Source organism: Elephas maximus, chromosome 3 (genome assembly GCF_024166365.1).
Source record: "Elephas maximus indicus isolate mEleMax1 chromosome 3, mEleMax1 primary haplotype, whole genome shotgun sequence".
Taxonomy (NCBI): domain Eukaryota; kingdom Metazoa; phylum Chordata; class Mammalia; order Proboscidea; family Elephantidae; genus Elephas; species Elephas maximus.
In genome coordinates, this window is record NC_064821.1 from 91,252,696 (window position 1) to 91,280,409 (window position 27,714).

The 27,714-nt window shown below is 41.1% G+C and overlaps 2 protein-coding genes across 4 annotated transcripts in view; both read right to left on the reverse strand.

The window, feature by feature from the left end:
* The window catches only part of SPATA6 (spermatogenesis associated 6), a 186,229-nt gene extending 173,666 nt beyond the window's left edge, over positions 1-12,563 (reverse strand). For all 3 annotated transcript variants that reach the window (XM_049879239.1, XM_049879238.1, XM_049879240.1), the window contains exon 1: positions 12,316-12,563. In XM_049879239.1, coding sequence (XP_049735196.1) covers positions 12,316-12,366 — 51 coding nt within the window. In that variant the 5' untranslated portion in view covers positions 12,367-12,563. The remainder of the gene's footprint in view (positions 1-12,315) is intronic.
* A 5,071-nt stretch (positions 12,564-17,634) lies between these two features.
* The window catches only part of BEND5 (BEN domain containing 5), a 352,434-nt gene continuing 342,354 nt past the window's right edge, over positions 17,635-27,714 (reverse strand). The window contains exons 10-11 of the mRNA XM_049879235.1: positions 18,726-18,742; positions 17,635-17,693 (exon numbers count right to left, since the gene is read on the reverse strand). Coding sequence (XP_049735192.1) covers positions 17,671-17,693; positions 18,726-18,742 — 40 coding nt within the window. The 3' untranslated portion in view covers positions 17,635-17,670. The remainder of the gene's footprint in view (positions 17,694-18,725; positions 18,743-27,714) is intronic.

Here is a 27,714-nt window from a genome sequence, read left to right on the forward strand (position 1 = left end):
GTTTAACCCCCATTCATGATAAAAAGCTCTCAGCAAACCAGGAATTAAAGTAAAGGTCTTTAATTGATAGACTCTGTGTGAAAATGCCTATAGTTAACACCACACATACTTAATAGTGAAGGATCCAACGCTTTCCCCTCTAAGTGAGCTAAAAGGTAAGAATGTCTACTCTCAATGTTTCTATTCTACGTTGTATTGGAGGGCCTACTCAGTGCAAAAGGACCAAAAAAAAAAAAAATTTAAAAATTAAAGTAATAAAAGGCATACAGATTGAAAAGGAAGACGTAAAACTGAATTTATTTCAGGTGGCATAACTCTCATCTACAATCTACAAAAACACCACTACTAGAATTAAGAAGGGAGTTTAGAAAGTTCAGGGATATACAAAAATCAATTTTATTTCTATATAAACAGTTAAAAGCTGGGCTACTAACAAAAAGTTGGTGATTCAAACCCACCCAGAGGTGCCTCAGAAGAAAGGTCTGGCAATCTGCCTCTGAAAGGCCACAGCCATGAAAACCCTATGGAACACAGATCTATTCTACAGCACATGGGGTCACCATGAGTTTGAATCAACTCAACAGCAACTGTTTTTGTTGTTGTTGTTTCATACTAGCCATAACAGCTAGAAATTAAAATTATCGAAAATGCTAATAGCATCAAAAAACATGAACTACTTCGGTATAAATTTAAAAAATGTGTGTAAGACATGTGCATAGAAAATTGCAAAACATCACTGAAGAATACTGAAGACATAAATAAATGTAAAGATATACCAGGTTCATGGATTGAATCACTCAACACTGTTATCAATTCCAAAAAAAATTGACCTAAAATTACAATGTAATCCCAAGGACTTAGAAAACAAAAAAAAAATCACAACCTGTAGATAAATTCTGAGTCCCTGGGTGATACAGTTAAAGCGTTCAGCTGCTAAATGAAAGATTGGAAGTCCAAGTCCACCAAGAGATGCTTTAGAAGAATGGCCTGATGATCTACTTCCAAAAAATCAGTTACTGAAAACCCTACAGAGCACAGTTTTACTCTGACACACATGGGATCATCATGAGTCAGAATCAACTCAAAAGTACCTGAGAGTGGGATAAAACAAAAACCAAACCCACTGCTTTCGAGTCAATTCCAACTCATAGCAACCCTATAGGATGGAGTACAACTGCCCCATAGAGTTTCCAAGGAGCAGCTGGTAGATTGGAATTGCCAGCCTCTTTGGTTAGCAGCTTAGCTCTTAACCACCAAGCCACTGATGGGGAGATAAATTCACTTTACATGAAAATTAATTTACGAAATCCGAGGACAATTTTAAAACAAGTATTTAGGATGCTTCCCATGATAATGAAAAAAATCCATAAAAAGGTCAAGGAATTACAAATTAGAACAGGCAAAAAGGAAAAGAATTGGTAGATATTAAAACAGAGGGAAAATAAGTTAGAAATCTTGGAAAATATAGTCAATAACAAAAAGCTCAATGGAAAAAATAAATATTTTTAAAAATCAATAAGTAAATAAGAATATAATACTGAAGAATTCTCCAAGAACAGGAAAGTAAAACGATGAACTTTTTTAAAAATAAAAGCAGTAAAGAAACATAAGGAATAGATGAAAGCTCCAACATATGCCTAATAGGGCTGCTAGAGGAAAAAACAGCCTAAAAACAATATTCAAAGATATAATAGCTAAAATTTTTCCAGAATTAAAGAAATCCATAAATTTTAAGACTGATAACACATATACCCAGTACAAAGGAGAATATTTATTCAGAGATTTCAGTAATGTTGAATATGAAATTGAAATATAAAATATACATCAAAAGACATTTATAAGAATGCTCATAAGAGCATAATTCTTAATATCTCAAAACTGGGAACAATGAAAATGCCCATCAACAACTGAATGGTTATATAGGCTGATACGCATGAGGTCATCATGAGTCAGAATCAACTTGATGGCAGCTAACAACAAGATACTAATAAAATGGAAAACTATACAGCAATGAAAAGTGAATTACTGCCTCACAAAAACATACGGGCAAAAAAGTCAGACATAACAACACAAACAAGCTAGACTCTTAAAAGAGTTCATACAGTATAATTATGTATATATTTGCACGTGTGGATGTGTGCAGTGTATAGTCCAAAATCTACTGTGATAAAAGTCAAGACACTGGTTACCTTTGTGAGGAAGAGGGGCAGCTAAAGTGGCTGAGAGGGAAGGCCCACAGGGAGCATCCTAGGGTGATGACTATATTCTAATTATTGATGTGGGTGGTGGTTACACATTTAAGGATTTGTGCAGTTTTCAGAATATATGTTATAGTTCCATTAAAAGGTAACTTAAAAAATCAATAAAAAAATAGCATTCTTTTTTACAAGCAGCAAAAAATTAGAAAATGAAAAAAGAAATAGCATTACTAAAGATAGCAAAAACAAAGTAAAAAAATAACTTCCATTAGGAGGAGGCCTTTGGTATTTACAATACATATTTTTTTTTTTATAACCAATAATGGTTAAAATATGTTTAACAAGAAAAAAAAAAAAAAAACCCTCCTCCTATGTTCCTAAAGGAGAAAGGATATAAACTGTCAGAGAAGAGAAAACTTCTAGGATGACTGAGAGTAAAGTTCAATGCCTGGGTGACGAGACTGGACGATTTGCTTTACCTGGTTAGCGTCAGTTTTGAGTTAATTATATATAATTGCAAGTTTTTCTTCTCTATCTTCACCTCATTAAGGCAGTCAAAATATTTGTAGCATTGGTGCAAAGAAACTGGGGTCCTTATTATTAATTCCTCATCTGAATATTTGTTTATCTTTTTGATCCTTATCCAGGTTACTGTTGAGTAGTACTACAGCGGGTAGTACACTTGAAGCACTTTCTGATTAAGATCAAAGACAACAGCCTTCGGCATGGATTACACCTCAAAGTAAAGAAAAATCCTCACAACTGGACCAATAAGCAACATTATGATAAATGGAGGAAATACTGAAGTTGTAAAGAATTTCATTCTACTTGGATCCACAATCAATGCCCAAGGAAGCAGCAGTCAAGAATCAAATGACACGTTGCGCTGGGCAAATCTGCTACGAAAGATGTGTTTAAAGTATTGAAAAGCAAAGATGTCATTTTGAAGACCAAGGTGCGCCTAACACAAGCCATAATGTTTTCAATTACCTCATATACATGTGAAAGCTGGACTATGAATAAGAAAGATCAAAGAAGAGCTGACGTCTCTGAATTATGGTGTTGGCGAAGAATATTGAATATACCGTGAACTCTCAGAAAAATGAACAAATCTGTCTTGGAAGAAGTGCAGCCAGAAGGCTCTTTAGAAAAAGGATAGCAAGACTTTGTTTCACATACTTTGGACATGTTACCAGGAGGGACCAGTCCCTGGAGAAGGGCATCATGCTTGGTAAAGTAGAGGGTCACCAAAATAGAGGAAGACCCTCAACGAGATGGACTGGCACAGTGGCTGCAAAAATGGGCTCAAGCATAACAATGAATGTGAGCATGGCACAGGACTAGGCAGTGTTTCATTCTGTTGTACATGGGGTCGCTTTGAGATGGTATTAACTCAACAACACCTAATAGCAACAACAATAGGATCAATAAAAGAAGCCCTGGTGGTGCAATGGTTAAGTACTTGGCTGTTAACAGAAAGGTTGACGGTTCAAACCCACCCAAAGCTCTGCAGGAGAAAGACCTGACCATCTACTTCCAAGAAAACCCTATCACGTAGTTCTACTCTGTCACATGGGGTCACTATAAGCCAAAATCAACTCGACAGCACCTAACAACCACCACAACAGGATCAAACTCAGTAATGAGAGAAATCCAAATTAAAATGATATTCATAATATTGAAAGAAAATTTAAGCCTGAAAATACCAAGCACAGAGGAAATATGGAAAAATAAGAAATCTCATTTCTTACGCTGGAACATAAATTGATAAAACTATGCTAAAGATCAATTTGGCAACATCTGGCAAAGTTGTAGCTATGTATACCCTGAGACCCAGCATTCTATTTCTACAGCAATGGCTCTCTGCTCTATAAGACAAAAAAAAAATCTTTCATAACAAATATTTTACAACCCCATTTACTACCCTAAAACAAAAATCATAAATTACCTACACACACAACTAAAAAATAAATCAATGTTCTAAGTAAAATTAAAAAACAAGGAAATAAGGTATAATAAAATACTTTATTTCTCCATGTAAATCCCGAACAATTAGCAAGGCAGAACCAAGATGGCAAAACAGACAGATGCTTCCAGCAAGCCCTCTTTACAACAAAGACCCAAAAAAACAAGTGAAATGAGTATATTTATGACAAGCTAGGAGCCCTGAACATCAAAGGCAAGCTCAGAAAACAAAGTGAGGGGCAGGGGGAGGAAGAGACGGTTCAGAAGCAAAGAGGAGTTACCAGAATCGCAGGGAGCCCTCAGGCACCATGCCCGGGAGCGGCGGCAGCTGGGGGCTGGTACCAGTGTTGGGCTGCAGTTTCCTCGGCGAGAAGCAGCCAGCCACACAGCCTACTCCCACCTCCGGAACCAGAGAAGAACGGCGCTCTTGGCAAAAGCTAAGTACTTGCCTATATCTTACCATGCCCTCCCCCCTCCACTCCCAAGCCAGCCTCAGCGCCTGATTTCCCTGGGCCTGATAAAGACCCTCTTGCGCACCTAGAGCCATCCTCCTGGCCTTGGAGAAGGAATAAATTTGCAACTGAGGGAAAAGATAATTTTCCAGCTCCACTAACCAGGGGAGTTCAGTACAGAAGTAGCTCCTATCCAGGCATAAATGGTCCATGGACTTTGAGTATGTTTTCCCTCTGCATGCACCTGTGTAGGCCCAATTCAGGAAAATTGGCCCTTGTTGGCAGACTCCAGCTGTTTCAGCTGTGCGGCAGAGAGGTGGGTGTTTGATGTTTGACATTGCTTTCCCTATTAAACAGGGTCCTCACCTACCCACATCAGGGGCCTAAGGACTGGTGGCTCCACTCAGGTCACCCAGCCACCCACAACAGGGGTCCAAGGATAACTAGTACCTCCTAGTCCTTACAACCAAAAACATTGGGTGCCCACGGTCTGTCTGCAGAACTCACCCACCTGTATGCTCTGGGGAACATGGACACACTTTCCTCAGAGACACGTGGGGGATGATTCTCACCCCCCTGCCTTGTTCAGAGTGTGACTCCCCCTCCCGCTACAACCAGATACCAGTACTTACACCAATCACCCCTGCCCCTCTAAGGCTGTAGGACAGAGCCTGTACCACACACTTGATGCTCAGCTACCTGGACACCTGAGCTGAATTCATACAAGAAAAGTGAATGGACTCCTAAACTGATATACCTGATAACAGCTCTAGCCATCTGGGGACAGGATGTCAGAGCTCCAAAGGTGAAAATAATCAAGTGAGTTCACTCAAGCAACCCATTTGGGCATATTAAAACAAAACAAAGCAAGAAGCTACAATACAGCAAGCAAACAGAAACTAAACTAATACAATAACTTATAGATGGCTCGGAGGCAACAGTCAATATTAAGTCACATAAAGAAACAGACCATGATTGCCTCAACAAGCTCTCAAAACAAAGAATCCAGGGATTTTCCAGATGAAAGTGCCTTCCTGGAATTACCAGAGGCAGAATCCAAAAGATTAATACACAGAACCCTTCAAGACATCAGGAAGGAAATGAGGCAATACACAGAACAAGCCGAGGAACACACAGATAAAGCAACCGAAGAAATTAAAAAGATTATTTATTCAGGAACATTCTGAAAAAATTAATAAGATGGAAAAATCCACAGACAGACAGCAATCAGAAACTCAGAAGATTAATAATAAAATTACAGAAGCAGGCAACTCAATAGAAAGTCAGAGAAGCAGATGTGAGCAAGTGGAAGGCAGAATTTCTGAACCTGAAGATAAAGCATTTGGCACTAATATACTTCAAGAAAAATCAAATAAAAGAATTAAAAAAAAATGAAGAAAACTTAAGAATCACGTGGGACTCTATCAAGAGAAATACCTACGAGTGACTGGAGTACCAGAACAGAGAGGGATAACAGAAAATACAGAGAAAATTGTTGAAGATTTGTTGGCAGAAAACTTCCCTGATATCATGTATCCAAGATGCTCATCAAACTCCACAAAGGTAGATGTTAAAAAAAGGTCACCAAGACATATTATAATCAAACTTGACAAAACCAAAGATGCAGAGAGAATTTTAAGAGCAGCCAGGGATGAAAGAAAAGTCACCTACAAAGGAGAGCCAATAAGAATAAGCTCAGACTACTTGGCAGAAACCATGCAGGCAAGAAGGCAATGGAATGACTTACATAAAAAATTGAATGAAAAAAAATTGCCAGCCAAGAATCATATATCCAGCAAAACTGTTTCTCAAATATGAAGGTGAAATTAGGACATTTCCACATAAGCAGAAGTTTAGAGAATCCATGTAAATTCCCAGGCAAGACTATCCTATAAAATATACAATTTGAACCTATACACTGAATCTACATGAAATGGACAGTTTCAAATGCAGACAGATAGACAATAACATACGGTGGTAATTCAAACACCACAAGCAACACTGTCATTGACATCACAATTTTACAAAAAAAAAAAATAACTCTTCGCAAAGTTCCAATAAAGTATACTCTTCCCTCAATTTATATAGTAATTGTATTCTTGAAAAATTCAGCCTTATAAAACTTTTCAAAAAAAAGACTGTTTATAAATAAAACAGGTTCTAGATCCATAATTAGAAACAGGCTTTTCATTTATATATTGAATGGGAAATTCAAAAGTCGTACAGGATACTGAACAATTAACACCAGTAGGACCCCCCAATCACTAGGACAAAGAAAACCAAAACAAACAAAAACCAAACCCATTGCCACTGAGTTGATTGCAACTCATAGTGGCCCTATAGGACAGAGTAGAACTACCCCATAGGGTCTCCAAGAAGTAGCTGGTAGATTCAAACTGCCAGCCTTTTGGTTAGCAGCCAAGCTCTTAACCACTATGCCACCAGAACTCCAGGACAAACAAAGGTAGCCCCCAAAATTTCTAAAATGCTCCCTAGGGCACAGTACCCATCCTTGAGAACTGACTCAGAGAACTTCTTATACAGAGACACTAGGAGATACTTATAAATATACTCATTGCAACATTGTTTATAATAATGAAAAAGTAGAAACTACTGGTATCTAGAAGTCCAGCAATAGGGGAGTAAAAAAATATTCTCTCATATAAACATACAGGATTATAAAGGTATTAAGGAAATAAACTTGATCTCTAAGAATCAACATTGATAATCTCAAAACACTGAAGTTAAATAATACAACCACTTTGGAAATAGATTTGGTGCTTCCTTAAAAAGGTAGAAATAGAACTACCATATGATCCAGCAATCCCACTCCTTGGAATATATCTTAGAGAAATAAGAGCCTTTACACAAACATATATATGCACACCCATGGTCACTGCAGCATTGTTTACAATAGCAAAAAGATGGAAGCAACCAAGGTGCCCATCAATGGATGAATGGATAAATAAATCATGGTATATTCACACAATGGAATACTACATATCAATAAAGAACAATGATGAATCTGTGAAACGTTTCCTAACACGGAGAAGTCTGGAAGGCATTATGCTGAGTGAAATTAGTCAGTGCCAAAGGACAAATACATGTAAGACCACTACTATAAGAACCCAAGAAATAGTTTAAACAGAGAAGAAAATATTCTTTGATGGTTATGAGAGGGGGGAGGGAGGGAGAGTGGGAGAAGGGTATGTACTGATTAGATAGTAGATAAGAACTACTTTAGGTGAAGCGAAACACAACACACAATACAGGCGAGGTCAGCACAAGTGGACTAAACGAAAAGTAGTTTCCTGAATAAACTGAATGCTTCGAAGGCCAGCGCAGCAGGGGCAGGGGTTTGGGGACCACGGTTTCAGGGGACTTCTAAGTCAACTGGCATAATAAAATCTATAAAGAAAACATTCTGCATCCCACTTTGGAGAGTGGCGTCTGGGGTCTTAAATGTGAGCAAGCAGCCATCTAAGATGCATCGATTGGTCTGAACCCACCTGGAGCAAAGGAGAATGAAGAGCACCAAAGATACAAGGTAATTATGAGCCCAAGAGACAAAAAGGGCCACATAAACCAGAGACATCAGCCTGAGACCAGAAGAACTAGATGGTGCCTGGCTACAACCAACGACTGCCCTGACAGGGAACACAACAGAGAACCAAGGCCAGACTTAATGGTCTGACTGAGACCGGAAGGACCCCAGAGGTCATGGTCCCCAGGCCTTCTGTTAGCCCAAGACAGGAACCATTCCCAAAGCCAACTCTTCAGACAGGGATTGGACTGGACTATGGGATAGAAAATGCTATTGGTGAAGAGTGAGCTCCTTGGATCAAGTGGACACATGAGACTATGTGGGCAGCTCCTGTCTGGAGAAGAGATGAGACGGCAGAGGGGGGCAGAAGCTGGCTGAATAGATACGAAAATAGAGAGTGGAGGGAAGGAGTGTGCTGTCTCACTAAAGAGGGAGCAACTAGGAGTATATAGCAAGGTGTATATAAGTTTTTTATGACAGACTGTCTTGGTTTGTACTCTTTCACTTAAAGCACAATAAAAATTAAAAAAAAAAAAAACACTTAAGTTAAAAAAAAAACAAGTTGCAGAAGGGTACATATACCATGATACTATTTGTGTAAAGTTTTAAAACAAATGAATAGTATAGGTAGTACAAAGACACGCACGAATATGTAGCAAAGTACAAAAACCTGAATAGAAAGAACGCACTTCAACTTCAGGATACTGGCTACCAATCAGAAGGGAGGGGAAACCCTGGTGGTGTAGTGGTTAAGCACTACAGCTGCTAACCAAGAGGTCAGCAATTCAAATCCACCAGGAGCTCCTTGGAAACTCGATGGGGCAGTTCTACTGTCCTGCAGAGTCACTATGAGTCGAAATCGACTTGAAGGCAGTGGGGTTAGTGGGAAGAAGGGAGGCCAGAATACAGGGGCCTCCACTATGTTACATTTTATTTCTTAAGAAGAAAAATCTGCAGCCAACATGTAAAATTCTGTACTTGTTAAATCAGAGTGGGAGGTCACAGTGTTTAATATATATATTTTTTTCTATAAGTTTGAAGTATTTCATAGTTAAAAGTTTTAAAAAGTCTATATCCCAGGGAAATGTACCACCCGCTGTAGTATGAGTCACTACTCGACAGTAACCTAAACGAAGATAAACAAATATTCAGGTGAGTAATTAATAAAAAGGATCCAGATCTGTTTGCACCAACGCTAAACATATTTTGACTGCCTTAATGAGATGAAGATAGAGAAGAAAAACTTGGAATTATATATAATTAACCCAAAACTGATGCTAACCAGGTTAAAGCAAATTGTCCCGTTATGTCACCCAGGCATTGAGCTTTACTCTCGGGATCTCCAATTTCCCTACTAATCTCATGAAAACTGAAATACTGAACAATAAAAAGGAGGTGGAAAGTACAGGCACCAAATACATAAAATTTTCACAGATAAAATTTTCCAGATATTAAAAGTATAAATGATGGGATAATATAACTATTTTCCTGCTGTTTTAAAACTAGTTGCTTGGCATATCATACCTTTCTTCAAAGATTCATTGAGAAAAGTCATACTTTTCTCCCAGCAATAAATACATTTTCTCTCAAGTCATATGGCTCTGGTGGGCAACACAGTCATCTATAGAAAATGTTACATGATAGGGCAAAACCTTTCATGTTTACTTTTTTTTCTCTCATGTTATCACAGTATTAAACATGTGAGATTGCAACAACAAAAGAAAATTAAATAAAAGCAGGAAGAGGGGTGAGATGAGAACCAGGTGCCACACTTTCAACAGGCAAGTATAGAAAAAACCTCTAATTTCTAGTTTATAGAATTGGGGACCAATTAAATGATACCACAAAAGGGAAAAAAATTAAATATCCAGAACATGGGATGCTTTATACCTTAACCTGGTCTCTTTAAAAGGTAATATCCATAATAAGATTTTACAAGGATGAATGTTTCTAGTAGCTTTATTTGTGACAACCAACACCTGGAAATAATCCAAACAATCATAAACAAAAACATGGATAAACATGTTGTGGTACATACATAGACTACTACTCCTCAATATAAAGGAAAAACCACTGATACACACAACAACATGGATGGAGGATTATGCTGAGCAAAGAAGCCAGACACAAAATATTGCATATCGTATGGCGCCATTTAAGACCCTCAACGAGATGGAATGACACAGTGGTGGCAACAATGGACTCAAACACAGGGATGATTGTGAGGCTGGTGCAGGACCCGGCAGTGTTCCATTCTGTTGTGCATAGGGTCACTATGAGTCGGAAATGACTTGAGGGCACCTAACAACAACATATAACATATGGGAATAGGTGGGAAAAAGGGTTGGAGTGCACAGGGCTGAAAACAAGACTTCTCCGAATATACCACTTTATATAGTTTTGTGTTTTGTACTACGTAAATATAAAAAGATTAAGTTAAAATGAAAAGAAAAACAAAAACTAAAAAAAAATGTTAAAAATACTTAAAGTCACTTAATTCCTTTTATTCAATCAAAGTCAAATTAATCAAGTTTGTTTAACTTGTATGATTGCTAATTTTCTTTTTTGCTCCTTCTGAGCACCAGAGCCATTGAAAAGGCTTTTCCTTTGCTGGTCAGAAAACTTAGGGTCTTTCTTATCACAGATCTGTCCCCAAATAGTTGTGCAACCCTTGAGAAATAACCATGCCAAGCCTCAATTCTTCTCACCTGTAAAAAAAAGATCACATTCAATGATTTCTAAAATTTCTTTTAACTATAAAATTCTGTGACTCAAATGTCTGTTGCAAATAAACCAGTAGGAATGTTCCTACTCGCATAGTTTTCTTTAGCTTTTGGTGAATAAGGAAGCTCGGTTAAACAACCATTCACTTTCTGCAGGACAACTAATATTGAAGAGAAAGGGTAGTGAAACGACGAAGTATCGTACTTCCTCTTAGGTTTGTATTGGCAACGGAAGGCATGCAGCAGGCAGCCTCTCAAGCCAGCTGCGCTCAGCAGGCTGCTAAACCCCATTGGTTAGCAGAGGAGGGAGAAGCCAATGACAAAGTCTATGCTGCCCCTGGCCAAGCAGTTTAGGAAGCAGAAGTGCCTTTGTTCTTTTGCTAAACTACAGCATTCTTACTTTACAAGAAGTTGCCAAAGAGACAACTGTGAGGGGAAAACATTCAAAGCTAGGGCTATAGAGCTCCCAACACAGCAGTGAGTAAAATCTCTGCAGGCTTAAAAGATAAAGCGAGAGTCCCAGAAACTTTTTTCTCCTCCACTCTGCTTCACACTCTACCCCACCCAGTCTGCCCTCCTTTAAGACCTAACAAAAGACCTAAAACAAGACCCCTAGAAGTCACAAGCAACCAGCCTCCTTGTAATGTGAGGAAGGGAAGCCAGGCAAAGAGGGGAGGCTGCAAGCATGGGGTGGTATTTGCAGGGAAAATTCGCAAGCAGGGTGTGAGGGAAAGAAACGGGGAGGGCTGCCTTAGGTAGCACCCAGCAGTACCCCTCATTCCTCCAGGAAACTGGGTTGAGAGATAAGACGATTCAGGGAGGAGGGAAGCGTGAAAGGGGACTGAATGAGGAATTCTGGTTCTAACTGCTTGTCGGTCAATGCCTGCAGGTCCTGTAAGGTACTCTGTGTAATAACACCCTTTAGTTGGTGGGGTATGGAGATTTTACGTCCGATAAACTAACAGTAAAAGCCCCTCACTAATTAGAAACTTGGAAACGTGTCTGAAGGTATCTCCCTGCCGTCATTTAGGAGGTGATGTCCTCCTAAAGAAGACGCGGGATGGGGTGGGGAGGGTGGAGACAAGAATACTCTCTCACCGGGAGAACGGGCCAGAGAAGAGGACTTTTGAATCACATTCACTGGAAAGTTGGGCGTAAGGAGCGGAACTCCTTTGGATACAAAGAACCAAAGCTAAAAGATGGGACAAAGTAAGGAAAGCTGATGTAAACGGTGAGACCTCTGTGTGGTTGGTGTGGAAAAGCATTTATGATTCTGAGCGGAGAAAGACCGAGGTGACATGCGGGTCATGGCTCCCTAGGGATGACTCGGAGGTGATCTGGGGTTTTCTGAAGTGAAGGGGGGGTCCCTGAGGGGCCCGCGGGCTCACTGAAGCCCAGACAGCGGAGGGTGGCGGGCCGCGGCGGGTACTCACAGAGCGGATCTCCAGCGCCAGGGCGCATTGCAGCGCCTTCACCTTCGGCATCCGGGCGGGGTGGGGCGGCGGGGAGGGACCCCGGCCGCGGGCCCGAGCGAGGCGGGGAGACACGGGACGGGGCGGGGACGGGGAGGAGACGAGGTGGCGGCGGCGGTGGCAGCTGTGGCCCCCAGGCCGGGGCCCGCGGTCCAGCCTGGGTCCCGCCGGAGCAGCAGCTGTGCGCGGGGCGCGGACTCGTTGTCATGGCAGCCAGGTGGGGCGGGGCCGGAAGAGAGGCGGGGCGAGGACGAGGGGCTGGGGGCGGGGCTCTACGAACGCCGGGGCGGGCGGGGCTGCGCGAGGAGGCGGGGCTTCCGAAATGGAGGGGCGGGGCGGGGCAGTTCATCTGTGACATCAAACTGTGGGCCCAAAGCCAGACAAAGGAGAGAATAGCTGTTTGTATACTGGGACAGTGTACAAGGTCAGGGAGTTGGACTCAGGATCCCTGAGTTCCAGTCGTAGTGATGACACCTTGGGCTAATGGCGTCCCTCTGTGCCCTCAGTTTCCCCAACTGTAAAAAAATGATTACCATTTTTAGTCTTCCTATTTCAATTTCACGTTACAAATCACAAACTCAGCAGGAGGAAACTGAAGTAGCGGGGCGGGACGGGACGGAGAGGAGACAGTGTGGCTGAGAGGAGACTTGCCCAAGTCAAAGGCAGTGATAGGACTGGGACTCAGGCTCTCTTAAGTAAAATCCCATTTGCCTCCCTGAGAAGAGGGGCTTGAATCAGATCATCGCTTTCTTCTTCCTAGACTCTTATCCGAGCCCTGGTGGCCAATGGTTAAGAGCTATGGGAAGCTATGCCTGCTAACCAAAAAGATCAGCAGTTCGAATCCACCAGTTGCTCCTTGGAAACCCTTTGGGGCAGCTCGGCTATGAGTCGAACTGACCCCAGGTCACCTAACAACAGAAGCCTACTCTGTGATTCTTGTTTTCTTGGTGTGTCCCCCTTTTCCTGACCAGGTGGAAGTATCAAAAATCCTTTTTCTTTAGTGTTTTAATATTAGGGAGAATATATTTTCTCATTTGCTTTAATATAGCTGTATAAGCTGTGATTAATCTCTAGTCCTTGGAAAATGGTGCAGGCTCTGTTCAAAATAGAGCTGAGCAGCCTGTTCCACTATTAAACATAAGGAACACCCTAATACCTTAGAACATGTTTTCCCCTATTCAAAATAGGTGATTGAGAGCTTGACATGACTAATGCCATAATTATGCTCTAAGTAATCTCTAAACATTTTTTAATTACACCAGCTGCATCAGTCTCTTCCAGAGGAGTGCGGAGCTATCTCAGCTCCTGTGGGCTTGGTCTCTCTTTTTTGTTCTCTTGAGAATTGACCTTCAGCCTGCAAACTGACAGGAAGGCTTTCTTTTTCGCTCCCTATGTCAGCCACAGTGGACTTGGCAAAACAGCTCCACTAGCCGAGAGATTCTTATGAGAGTTTTTCAGCCTGTTATGAATATACTGATTAGAGTCCAGGTGCCTGACATGTTTATCTTTAGTTTAATAAAGAGTTTTTGTAGTTGTTTCGTGATGTATAAGACCATCTGTGGACTAGGTGCTCAAAACATTAGGTAATCCTGATCTTTCTCTGTATAAAACCCTCCCATCAACCCTTTAGGGGAGACAGAATTTGGGAGAAATGTAACCCCCTCTGTCTCTTGGTCTCTTGAATACTGGTATTCAATAAAGCCTTCTTACTGCCTTTTTTTTTTTTTTTTTTTACTGCTTACCTCCGCCGTCTCAGTATTGGCTTTGCGGCAGGCAGCTTGAACCCGCAATTTGCGGTAACAAGGTTTCCTGTCTAATTCTCTGTGTATGCATATAAACAGATTGCCTGACAGGCCAAAAATAAACCCAGTTGTGAATGGCCTGAATCATAGACCATTAAAGACAAAAAAGAAAGAACCTAGGATTATCCAATCCAATAATTTTTATTGTGAAATACATTATATTTACAGAAGTGTATAAAACATATTCCTCTTAAAAACAATAAAGTGAACAACACCTGTGCAACTAATACCCAGGTTAGGAAATAAAACATTAGCAGCACCTTAGAAATGCTCAACCATTGATTGCATTGCCTTTCCTTGTCTGGAAGGTGACACTACCCAGATTTTTGTCACAATAATTTTCATGCTTTTCTAAATACTTTTGCCATTTATGTATGCATTTCTCAAACGTCCTCAGGCTGAAAGCTGAGAGATCATGGAAATTACCTTGTGAGTTTTCCTTATCTCAGAGAGAGCAGTCTGAGGCTGCCTGTAGTTGACTGCCTGAAAACAGTTGCCACCTATATTTTGTCCAGTTTTATATTTTTTTGAAGTTGGGGAGGGGGTGAACTTGGGGCCAGTTATTCCATCATATGGGAGTAGAAGTCCAAATTCCACTCTGTTTCAATACTGAATTTTTCCTACCCTTAGCACTTAAGTAATAGACTGCTTGTTGTTGTAAAGGTTAAATGAGTGTGTGACCCTAATACTCCCCAGCATGTTTTCTCCATTTCAAAATGGGCAACTGAGAGCTTGACATAACTAGGGCCATGATCAACCTATAATTTTTTCTCCTTCCTCTGTTGCTATCGGGTCTGTAATGTATACATCTCCTAAATAAACTTTCTCACTCTTTCTGACTTGAAGTGCGTTTCATTGGCTCGACTGCTCCAGGGCTCCGGCCTCGATCCGGCAATAAGTGGCATGTTTCATAGGTTTGATTTAAAGTCAGTGTTTGCATTAAATCTGTCTGTGATCATACTTTATGGTATCAAAAACACTAAGAAATCATATGGTTAAATACCTCTAAATGGCTGAATTCAGCTTTTAGCCTTTCTTGGTTGTTTTGTTGTTGTTGTTGTTTTTTAAGGTGAACATACAGTTTGGGAAACTCTATACTAGGAGTATCAGAAAAGGTTTGATTTAAGCTGGGCCACGTAAGAAAAGTAGGATATCAAAATGTAAAAACATGAAGAACTTCCACTCCCAACTGAAGTATGACTTAGGTGCCTCTTCTCTGTGCTCCTTTAACACCCTATTTCATTGTTCTTTATACATATTCGGGTTCCTTCATATGTCCATTTAATAAAAAGATTTTGCTGACAAAAATAAAAAAATATTCCAATTATCTCACTTTACAGATGAGAAAAAAAGATACTTAGAGGTCAAGTAACTTGGCCTAGGTCTTTCCCAAAGATTGTAAACTCCTAGAGGGCAGTAGCTGTGTCTTTGTATCAACCGTAGAGTTTAGCACACAAAAGGTGCTAAATTACAAATGCATGGGATTGAATTAAAGACACCCTGGAGGAGATTCGGAGCTCTGGTGGCACAGTGGTTAAGAGCTTGGCTGCTAACCAAAAGGTCAGCAGTTTGAATTCACCAGCTACTCCTGAAAACCCTATGGGCAGTTCTATTCTGTCTTACAGGGTCGCAATGAGTCAAAATAGACTCCATGGCGATTGGTTTGGTTTGGTCTGGTCTGGTTTGGTTTGGTTTGGTTGGTTTGGTTTGGGGATTCTGTACCTAAGTGTACCTTGCCTTTGGCAATACTGTTCAGTGAGAAATGCTTAGCCTTGATGTTGAGTGGTGCAAACTATTAATGATCTGGGCTGCTAACTGAAAGGTTGGCAGTTCAAGTCCACCCAGGGGTGCCTTGGAAAAAAGGCCTGGTGATCTACTTTCAAAAAATCAGTTGCCAGCAAGTGAATTCCAACTCATGGCAACCCACTGTGTGTCAGGGTGGAACTGTGCTCCCTGGGGTTTTCAATGGCTGATTTGTCAGAAGTAGAGTGCCAGGCTTTTCTCCCAGGTTGCCTCTCAGTGGACTTGAACTGCCAACTCTTGGTTAGCAACCTAGTTAATTAACCGTTTGCAACACCTAGGGACTCCTCCCTATATATATGGGGTTAATAATGTCCACCTTGCACGTTATGGAAAAATGTGAAGTATGTAGCACGTGGTAGCTCAGTAAAGATTTACGTTCTTTTCCTTGACCTTCTCCCGTAAGCACTACTCAAGTCTTGAAGTCTTGGAAGATCTCACCTGATTTGGATTGTTTGAATTTATCTTATTTTTTAAATTCTTTGAGCTGTTCTGAAGAAGTGGGTCGTGGACAAAACCATCCCTAGTTCAGTCCAAACCCCTGGTTGTGTATAATTTTAAATTCATATTATGACTAGTTTGAAGGTATTCCTTCTGTCTTAACCTTCAAATTTCAGCCCCATACAAGAATTCAGCTGCCAATATCTAAGTCCCAGGCATTATGTTTTTGGTGAAAATTCTAACAGGCCTGAATGACAGCATTGTGAATGGCACCACTATAATTAATGATACCCAGAAAAATTTACGATCATGGTTAGCAGATAAAACAGAAATAGTACTGCTTCTGCACTTCCCATCCTTTTATCCTCTATGAAATTTTATGGGAAATAAGTGCAATAAAAACGTAAGCTCTTAATCTTTCCCAGAAACCCTACCTCATTTAATGAATACTTTGAGAGAATAAATTAGAGCATTATTTTTTTTTTATATACAGACTATTTTGCATTTATAAAGTGAGGATGGTAACTCAGACTCCCAGGCCAAATGATCACAAGGTCAGAGGCATTTTTAAAGAGCATTGTTGTCTTTCATTCATGCTCAGTCTCCATCAGGGAAATGATTTCCAACAAAGTCAATACTTTCATTGGTAAGAAAAGCATTACTGATAATAATAGCTGTCGTAACCATTCAGTGACACTCCATTACGGATCAGGCATTGTACAAACTATTTTATATACATGTTTGTATACTTCACACAACTCTACAAGGTAAATATTCCCTACTAATGGATGAGGAAATGGTCTCAGAGTAAATTAACCTGCCCCAGGTCACACAGATGTGGCAGAGAAAGAATTTGAATCTGTGTCTGAACGTACTCCAAAGCCAGCCTTCTTTCTGCTATAAAATGCTGCCTCTCATTATTATTTACTATGTTAATGCTATCATTAACAAAGATACAAATTAGTTCAAGATACAATATAACCAAATAATCATGAGGACAATAGTAATTATTCAATCACAATAGATGTTAATTATAATGTTATTATGATCTTGCATTTGAATATAAATTCACATTTCTGAAAGCATGTTCTTGTCATCTAAGCTGATTCTATATGCTATAAAGTAGAACTATTTCTAAACCTCTGATACTAGACAGTGGGGTTGTTTATCACTGAGAGCAGTGTGGAAGTTTCAAGAGAAACAAAAATATTTCTGATACAGTTTGGAATGAAAAGGTAGGCCAGGAATCACCCTGTAGTAGGAATTTTCTTGTTTAGAACAGCATTAATTTTCCCCCTTGGATAAAAGAAAGGAAAAGTCATATTGTGTTTAAGTTTTACCTACTGAGTGTGTTTTGGCTTCAAATGTGTTTTGTGCTTAAAACGCGTGTTTTGTCAACTATGAAAATAATTACCCAGGAAAATGTTTGTTGTATTAATCTTGTATCCCTAAGTAAGACAGGCTAGTTCGGTCGATAATAATTAGATTGTCATTCTTCTGCCTGAGGTTTAGAAAGTAATAAGCCAATAAGGAATCACGTCCAATTTCTCAATGCCTTAGGGAAAATGGATCAGTAAGAGGCCAGCTTGCTTTTAACAAATGAGAGCTGGGAGTGGGAAAACACTCTAAAAGACACTGGGTCTGCTGGAGTCGTGTAGTTCTTCAGTCTGGATGGAAAACCTCTTGACACTCAATCTTACTTTCTCTACAGGAAAGATAAGGACCTGCACCATGGTCCCTAAAGCACTATTAAAAACGTGTCCACCATAAGCCAAATCCATTCCTAGGGAAGAGTTTCTGGGTGAGGAAGTGTCTCCTTCTGATGTCGGAGCTAAGTAGTTGTTTGCGAGGAGCAAGTTCTGATGTAGGTACCATTTATTTTTGCCCATAGCTGCCAAACATATACACCTTTTCCCGTTTAAGTGCCTGGGATACTGAATACTGGTGGACAGCTGAATAATGGTCTCCCAGAGATGTCCACATCTGAAATCTTGGATGTGAATGTTACTTTATATGGATCTTGGAATCTGTGAATGTTACCGTATACAGAAAAAGACTTTGCAATGTGGTCAAATTAAAGATTTTGAGATGGGGAGAAAAAGTTAAACATAGCATTACCATATGACCCCGCAATTCTACCTCTAGATATATAGCTAAAAGAATTGAAAGCAGACACCCAGATACTTGTACACCAGTGTTCACTGCAACATTATTCACAATAGCCAAAAAGTCATGTCCATCAATAGATGCATGGATAAACAAAATGTAATACATTCGCACAATGGAATACTATTCAGCCATAAAGAGAAATGAAGTTCTGATACATACCATGACATGGATGAACTCTGAAATAAATCAGACACAAAAGGACAAATATTGTATGATTTCACTTACACAAAATATCTAGAACAGGCAAATGCATAGAGACCAAAATTTACGAGTAGTTTCCAGGGATGGGTAGGAGGGGGAAATGGAGAGTAATTACTTAAGGGGTACTGAATTTCTGTTAAGGGTGATAAAAAAAAACCTGGACGAACATAGTGGTGATGGTTGCACAACCTGGCGAATGCAGTTAAGGTTACTGAATTGTATATGGAAACACGGTTGAAATGGCAAATGTTTTGTTATATATATTTTATTATGATAAAATAACTTCTTAAATATCGATTCTAAAAGAAAGGAAGGAAGGAACAATTTAGGGCGTGGGTAAAAAAACATAAAGCCATAATGGCACCAAGTGCCAGACCCATCCCGCCTTCCAACCTCGGGCACTCCATTTTGTTTATCTTCTTCAAACAGACATGATTGCCAAGGGCCCCTCTCAAACTATGGCTTGGCTGCCTCTGGGAACCTTCGCTTCCCTTTATCCTTATAGAGAAGGGTGGAGATGAGTTGGGTCTCTCCCCATTTCTGAACAAGATGTGCAGTCTGATCTCCACTCTGAAAATCTATCCTTTTACATTGATCCCCTATCCATTGGAGCAAGGTTGGCTTCTCACCTCTCTCTCAAAGCGTTGTTTTTACAAATAAATTGAAAGGCCTTTTTTTAAAAAATGGGTTTAACCATCTCTTACTTAGATAATGGCTGACAACACCTAATATTAAAACATTTTCTAGCCAAACTGTAATCACCAGTAAAAAAAAAAAAAAAAAAAAAAATTTAAATCTGTGATGCATTTAACTTAAGAAATACTTATTTTCTGAACCTTGAATATTAGCAGATCTCTATTTTTTCCAAAGGGATAAAAAATCGTAATAGCATTCAGCATAAAAAAAAAAAAAAATACCAAATACTCAGGTGAATTGCTTTTAGTTGCATATAACAAAAAAACTCAATTATCACTGACTTAAAAATAAATATATTTTATTATCTTATACAAGAAGAAGTCTGAAGGTGGTTAAGAGAAGGATACTCCAGAAGCTCCTCAGGTCTGAAAGCCCAGGCCCTTCTGGTCTTCATTTCACTGTCATTGTGCAGCCACCACCCATCTGTCACTGGGGGCTTGCATGTTGCTATGATGCAGAACAAGTTTTAGCGAAGCTTCCAGACTAAAACAGACTAGGAAAATCAGCCAATTAAAAACACCCTGTGGATGACAATGGTTCGATCCATGGCCAGTCATGGAGATGGTGCAGGACCGAGCAGATTTCTTTCCTGTGCATGGGATCACCATGAGTTAGGGGCTGACTTGAAGGCAGCTAACAACGGCAAGTTTTTTGTGCTCAAAAAATTGGTTGTCTCTAGGTACTTGTCCACAATCACATCAGGAAAAAGGAGAAGGGGCAGCACCGGTGAACTAGACAATCATGTCATGCCTGTCTCTTTTTATAAGAAAATGAAAGCTTTTCCAGAAGCTTTCCAACAGACTTCTGTTTGTCAAGTCACACAGCCTCCCATAGCGGTAGGGGAGGCTAGAAGTGGAATACCTCACAAACTGGGAGAAGATATTCATGACTGGCTTAAACTAGTGATTCTTAAGACTAGACTCACTTGGAGGAATTTAAAAAAGATAGCCCCAAAGGTTCTGAATTTAACTGATCTGGGGTGGGGCCCAGACAGCCTGTGTATTACATGCATTATACACCTTATAGAGGTGTATATGATTCTATTGTGTAGCTAAGTTGATAACCACTGGCATAGAACAATTATGATTCATCACATGGTACCAACTAGAAAAAAAATTGGAACTTAAATAGCAAGCAAGACAGGAAAAATAATAGGACAGGCGTTGCCATGTTGTGGTAGACACGGCTAGAAATTATTTGCTCATAAAACAGGGAAGAACTATCTGGGTTGGGGCATAATTGTAAATAAGGTTAAAATAATCAATCCTTTTCTCTGTTCTCTCTTCCTTCCTCTTTCACCTCCCTCTGCCTTCATCTCTCTCTCTCTCCCCCATCTTCCTCCTTCACCATTTCTCTCTTTCCTGCTCCATTTCTTTCTCCCTTCATCTCCCTCCCACTCCATTGCTAGCACATCTCCATAATCAGGGTTAGATAATCACAATAGGATTACAACAAATACTCCCTGCCAAACCATAGCAGGACTGTTTACAGAATATAACCAGTCATTGTGTGAATGCTTCCAACGACGGGAAGATCATGGCCTTCTGCAGAATTGCTACGTAAAATAGTGCAGATTATGCTCTGTACTAGGGCACCTGCCCAAGATAGTGACTGGGGGCAGGTTCCACGGTATTGTGTTGCAAACACCTAGAGAAAGGAGCACCTTTTTCTCATTCACATAAAAATGTCACGTAGTCTAGCAGAGGGCCTGGTGTTATGAGGTGCTCCGCTGCACTGTTAAGCTCTGACGATCATAAAGCTCTCTTTTACACCGAGACAAAATCTCAAGGGTCCATTTAATCATTTAGAACTTCTTAGAACACATTTGCAACCTCTTCTTCTGTCCCTATGACATCTTTTTCCTCCAGGCTTCCCAGCCCTGGTTCCTCCAGCCATCCTGCTTCAACATAGCCCGATTGCCCTTCACCATTCTCGTGCCCTTCTTTGGATGCACTGTTGAGTGGTCAGTGCCCCTCTTAAGCTATAGCCCCAGCCTGAACACTGCGTTAAGGGGAGTCTGCTCAGAGATGATGTGATGATTAATGTTATGTGTCAACTTGGCTAGGCTATGATTCTCTGTGGTTTGGTAAACACTGGACTGCTTGCCCTTCCATAATGTAATATAATGTAATCACCTCCATGATGTGATCTGATGTGATCAGCCAGTCAGCTGAAAAGGGAGTTTCCTTGGGAGTGTAGCCTGCCTCCAGTATACAAATGGATGTTCGGGCAAGGCTTGCTCGCCCTCTTGGCCCTGCGCTCTTCTCATTGCCTGACCTACGGTTCTTAGGATATAAGCCTGCAGAAGTCTTCAGCCTGTTGCCTGACCTGCAGATTTAGGATCCACTAGCCCTTACAAGCCTGTGAGCCAGCAGAGGCCTCCAGCCTGATGTCTGACCTGCAGATTTTGGGTTAGTTAGCCCCTGCAGCCCTGTGAGCCAGCTTAAGTCTTCAGACCCACAGATTTGGGACTTGCCAGACCCCACAATTGCCTGAATCATTTCCTTGAAGTAAAACTCTCTCTACTACATACACCTGTATATGCTTCACTCATTTTGTGTCTCTCGAGAACCCAGACTCAGACAGACGGGGTGATTTCATTTCTCTTGAAGGAAAAAAAGATGTGGAAAATAAAAGCTTCTATTCACAGAAATCACTTACCTTGCAGCACTTCAGTGAAGGAGGTAGGCAATGGTTAGCACAAGAATAAGCAGCAGAGCTCAGTGTCATGGAAGCCAATAGAAGAAGAGTTTCAGTTACAGGGCGATGACCACCAGTACCCCACGCTGTTATGAGTTTAGTAAGATAAGCACTGAAAGTACCTGATGGATTTGGAAATTGGTCATTGGTGACCTTGGTTAGATGAATTTCAGGTAATGGATGAAAAATGGATGAAAGCCAAATGAGGCAGTGGAGACAGCAAGTGCTGAAGAACAGAGAACTTTTAGATGTTAGTCCCAGAGGGACATAGGTCAGAAGGTGGTGGTCCTAATTTTTGTGTTCATCTGATTTTTCTTTCCAGGGGGAGGGGGGCGGTGGGAGAAACTTGAGTATAGTCATAACCAACCAATTGTTGTCCGGTTGCCATCTTACGTGAAGGCAAGTGAGGTGGAGGGGAAGTTGGAGTGGAAAGAGACAAGGGTCTTAGACAACTGCCACTAAAATAGCTTACTTTTAAAATTTACAAAAACGTATTATCAAATGAGCACATTACTGGGGAAGGGGCTAGTGCAAGTGAGGAACCTGAAACATCTTGAACTGCACAATAATTCTGCCTGTTACGTCATAAGAACTCAGATGCTGACTGAATGAAAAAAATGACAGGAGAGAGAGGAAGAAGAGGAGTGAGCAGGAATAATAGTGCTGATACCTGAAAGGAGGAGACGTCCCTGGTATTGGCAGTTGTTGATAAGGTATCCTCAGGATCCCAGCCTTGGTCTCAGAGGGATTTGCCTTGTCCACTGGGGCTTTAGGCCTTCTAGATAAGCTGTCTGTGTTCTTCCCTCCTCTTTGCCCCTAGCTGTTCTGTTCACGCAAAGGGCTATAGTCTCCTCGAGAGGTGCAGGACGTTTGCCAATCCCCAAGCCTCCCAGTGTGCCCCTTTGATCTGTACTGTTTAAAGTGCATGAAGAGATGCTTTTGGAGGCAGGCTTTTAAACCTGAAGTTACCCTAGCGTGAGTCCCAAGTGAAACATCCTTGCTGGTCGTAACTGCTGAGTACAGCTGGGTGGATGGCAGCATTTGCCCTATAAAACATTTGATACTTTGCCAATAAACTGTAAAGAGAAAAAAGAGAGACCCTGTCTAGTTTGCAGTTACAGAGCAGATTTTGGAATGCCCTGACCAAAGCAAAATATGACCCTTGCTCCATCAGAGTATATAGTAAGTACTCCCAGCTGATGCCCAAGAGTATAGTTATCAGTACCATAGTTCTCAGAAAAGCTACTGGGATTTCAAAGCCTGCTTCCAGATCTCCCCCTTCCCCACTGAAGCTGTCTGGCCACGGGTGCCAGTCACTGTTCACTCCTCTTTGTGCTGCTACCATAGCAAAAGAATAGCGACCTGAGCTTCCCTTGCCATTACTGCCGCTCTTTAGAGCTGCTTCTTCACTTGAACGCTTGCTCCTCTGCTTTCCCTGTAATAAGGTTCCTTGACGGGAGAGTCTTTCCAGCCAATGAAAATACTTCCCTGAGTGAGACTTCAGAGTGTCTGGCAATCTACTAAATACAGCTATTTAGAAAGCTTACCGAAGGTAAATGCCCTTTCAGGTTTTCGTATCCCTTTCTTGAGGATTGTGGGTCGTTTCATCCAGGGACGGAAGACAGCTGAATGGTAGCACCCGGCGTCAAGTGCAAAAAATTATTCCTCCCTGACAAGCCACAAATCTATCTTCCAAGACAGGAGCCATGGGCCTCCTACCTCAGGATGAGTTCCTTCCAAATCCTCCAATATTCTGCCGGAGGGCAACCCATGAGATCCAATTTGCTACAGGGTCCAAATGATGATAATCTGGGGCTCAGTCATCAGGCCCCAAAGTCCCTCTCACTATTTCTCCTCATGAGAACTAGGGGTCCTTATGCAAACAGGATTCCTGTAAGCTTGCCTCTCCCCGAGTTCATATCTTAGTTTGGGTTCCCCCAGAATCCTCAGAGAATTATTTGAGTACTGTATCTGGGCAGTGATCCCAGAGCACACCAGTCAGGGCAGGAAAGAGGCCATTAAAAGGTGTGTTATCAAGCAAGTTACCACTATAAGCAACCGGAGCTTAATCTCATTGAGGAGCTCTGGGAACCAGTGTACAGCATATGCCTCGGAGTTATCCTGCCCAAGGGGTGAGGAAGCTGAAGTCTTTATCCACCCATTCCCATCAGCCATTGGTTGAGAGCATTAATTCTCGGGCCTTCTGGCCTGCTATGCTGGCAGACTGGGTGCCAGCAGCCAGAGAAAACCTTCAGCCAAAGAATCATAGATGCTGGCAGTTGGAAGTTAAGCCAGTGAGTACGAGGTAACAGAGATGGGACACAGACAATGGAGGCTACAGTTTCCAAGGTGGACAATCAGGACCCTCTCATGGGCCACAAAGAAGTACACAACCAAGGAGAAGCAGACCTCATGATTTTCAGCTTGTGGTGGTAGTCTGTATTGCTGTATTGTAGCTCTGAGTAACCTACCCAACAGGGGGCAGCCGAGTATTAAGGAACAGGACCAGTCCTACATCCCTAGATTACTGGGCACTGGGTTTCACTGGTGGGGGTAAGTGTAAGGCAGGGGGCTAGGACTGTAGTGAAGTCAGCTGGGGTTCAGCACAGAAATCCTGGTTCTGAAGGGAACTGGAGATCTAAGGAGACATAAATCTGCGTTGATCAGGCAAACATACGGGGAAGTCCCTAGAAAAAGTCTGAAGTTTGTTGGTCTCCTGAATACGTAGGCAATGCTCTAGGCAAGTGGTTTTCCATAGGGATGATACTTCCAGGTGTTTCAGAAATTGGTGGGTCATTTCAAAATAGTTGTCACAACAACTGGGGGTACTCTTGTCACTTAGTGGGCAAGATTCAGATATGGCAGGCAGACTCACACAATGAAGAATTGTCAAGCATTTAGGCCTGGTTTATTCTCCCCCTTCACGTATTCTCACCAGTGGAAAGCCTACTTGCAAATATCTGAGTTTACAGCCAACTGCATTTCACCTATAAACTCAAAGCTTTTTTTGCGTGGTTTTAATAGAGAATGGGAGAAAGATGTGGCAGCCTGTTTTCATAAAGATTTACAGCCTTGGAAACCCTATGGGGTAGTTCTATTCTGTCCTGGAGGGTCACTGTGAGTCAGAATTGACTCAACTGCAGTGGACTTTTAATATAGAACAAATTTTTCAGGAACACAACTACCTTTTAAATCAAGGGAATACTATACTTTGTTTTGTTTAGAACTCTACTAAGAGGTATACAAAAGTTTAGAAAATCATATCACTCTCAGCTGGAGGTGGTATTTGAATGACCGATTCAACATATCTGCATCAGTTAGCTTTGTAGTTATCATATCCGGGTAATTTTAGGAAGAGATAAAAGCATGCGGTTACTTCATTAATCTTTCTGTGTAGTTGTGCCAGAACATTTGCATATGGGAATACATATCACTCTACTACACAACACTTCCTTTTGTTTCTTCTTATTGTATAACCCATTGCCGTCGATTGGATTCCAACTCATAGCGACCCTATAGGACGGAGTAGAACTGCCCCACAGAGTTTTCAAGGAGCATCTGGTGGATTGGAACTGCCCACCTTTTGGTTAGCAGTCATAGCACTTAACCACTATGCCACCAGGGTGTCCCAGAACATTACATAGTTTCTTTAAAAAATTGTGTGTGCAGATAAATTATATTTTCTATAAATTTCAAATAGAAAAGGAAATGTTACAAAATATTATAAAAAGGGAGGGTTTGGTCTGGTAGGGCTGAGAATCAATCACTGCTCTAGGCTTACCAGAAAAATAGCAGGAACAGCAAGATTAGTTCCAGACACCCCCTGCTGGTGAGGATCGTCTACTGCCATCCTAATACCCTTTACCCTGCGCTGTGCTGACCAGTCCGGCAGTTTCCGTTCAGATTTCGGTGTCCGTTTTAAAAAGGTTATCAACAAATCTGAGCACTTCCAGACAAAAGTGGCAAAGGCGTCCATATATCTGAAAACCTTAGCCTTAAAAAAAAAAAAAAGGTGGTTGAGAGGGACTGAAGGGATTCAGGAGGGATCAAAGGCTGAATGAGGGGTCTAAATCCCATCACTATTTCTGAAAGGCTGACATGGAGCAAACTGCCTCTGAGCAGGAGAAAGGGGAAGGGACAGCCAATGGTCAAATAACTGGAATGAATATTTCCAAAATTTTAGGTTACAAATACGGTCACGTTTTTTTCTAATTAAATACTCAAACCTTTTCTCTCCCCCACATGAGTTATTTTCCGGAAGTTACTACCATTGTCCCGAGTCTTTCTTTTATCCCTATGACTGTCTAGGACGCAAACCCACCAGCGAACTGAACCACTCCTGCTGTTGCGTCTTGCTCCCACGAGGTGTCACTGTAGAAGATTTCTCCACAGAGTACAAAAGGTGGTGCAGACGAGCTGCAGAGATGATGATAACGACTGCCCTGGCTCTGCAAGTATAAACCCTAAATATCACACTTGTCCAAAAAGACCCCACACTTTGGCTTTAAAGTTTGCAATTATTTATACTTGCTGTTTCAGCTTAGACACACAGCTACCTCTCAAAGAACAAGCCAGTCCCATTTGCACTGTGATTCTGGTGTCTGACTCCTGATGCGCCTAAACCTCTGCCCCTCCCTCCCCTGATATTCACTCTGCGAGTATGGCGGCCTTTCCTCTTGAACTCTCAAATTACAATCTCATTCTCCCCGTTTCTCAGACCATTTTTCCCTTTTCTACAGTTCCCGGCTCATTTCTTATTCCTATCAATTTCTGTTATATAATTATAATGAATAATTACATCTCTGGCAAAACAGCTTCTCTAGCAAGCACCACCTACAACTGTTTCAGGGAAGGGGGTATATTTTGCCTTAATGCAAGAAGTCTAAAACCCATAGCTCTGTAATACCTCCTCTTGAGCTGGTGTCAGCTGCTCATTTCTCAGTACTCAACACAAGTAGTCTTCGACTTAACGACGGGGTTCTGTTCCCTCGACTCCATTGTAAGTCAGTTCTGACATGAGTTGAGTATCTCTTTTTCTTTTTTTAGTTTTCATTATTATTGCCTTTTATTATTAGTGTCTTTATAAATGTAACCTTTGAACATCTGCAAGTGAACACCTGAGAATGATAACATCAGCAAACGATGTGCAGTGTACTAACTGAGAACCCCTCAGACCAACATCCCAACAGGTATGCAGGACAGAGGCACCTTTAGCCATCAGGATAGTGTGGCTCAGGGAGGATAATGCTTGCCCAGTCCCCCAAATGTGCCTACTATCACAGTTTCCCCCTCTTGTTGAAACTAATGAGTCACGATTCCAGTAATGTTTTCTGTGACTCCAAAACCATTTTGCTTAATGAGGTACTAAGTCTTTATAATTAGGCCCAGAAGGAAACGAGGACGTGGCCCTTAAGAGCAATAATTATTTCAGTTATTTATGGTAATAAAAAATTGAAAATAAGAATTCTTCCTCAGAATGCCACTATTTATTCTTTTACATATTGCCTAACAGGCAATTACCCTATTAAGGCTGCGTTTTGTTGCTAAAGAC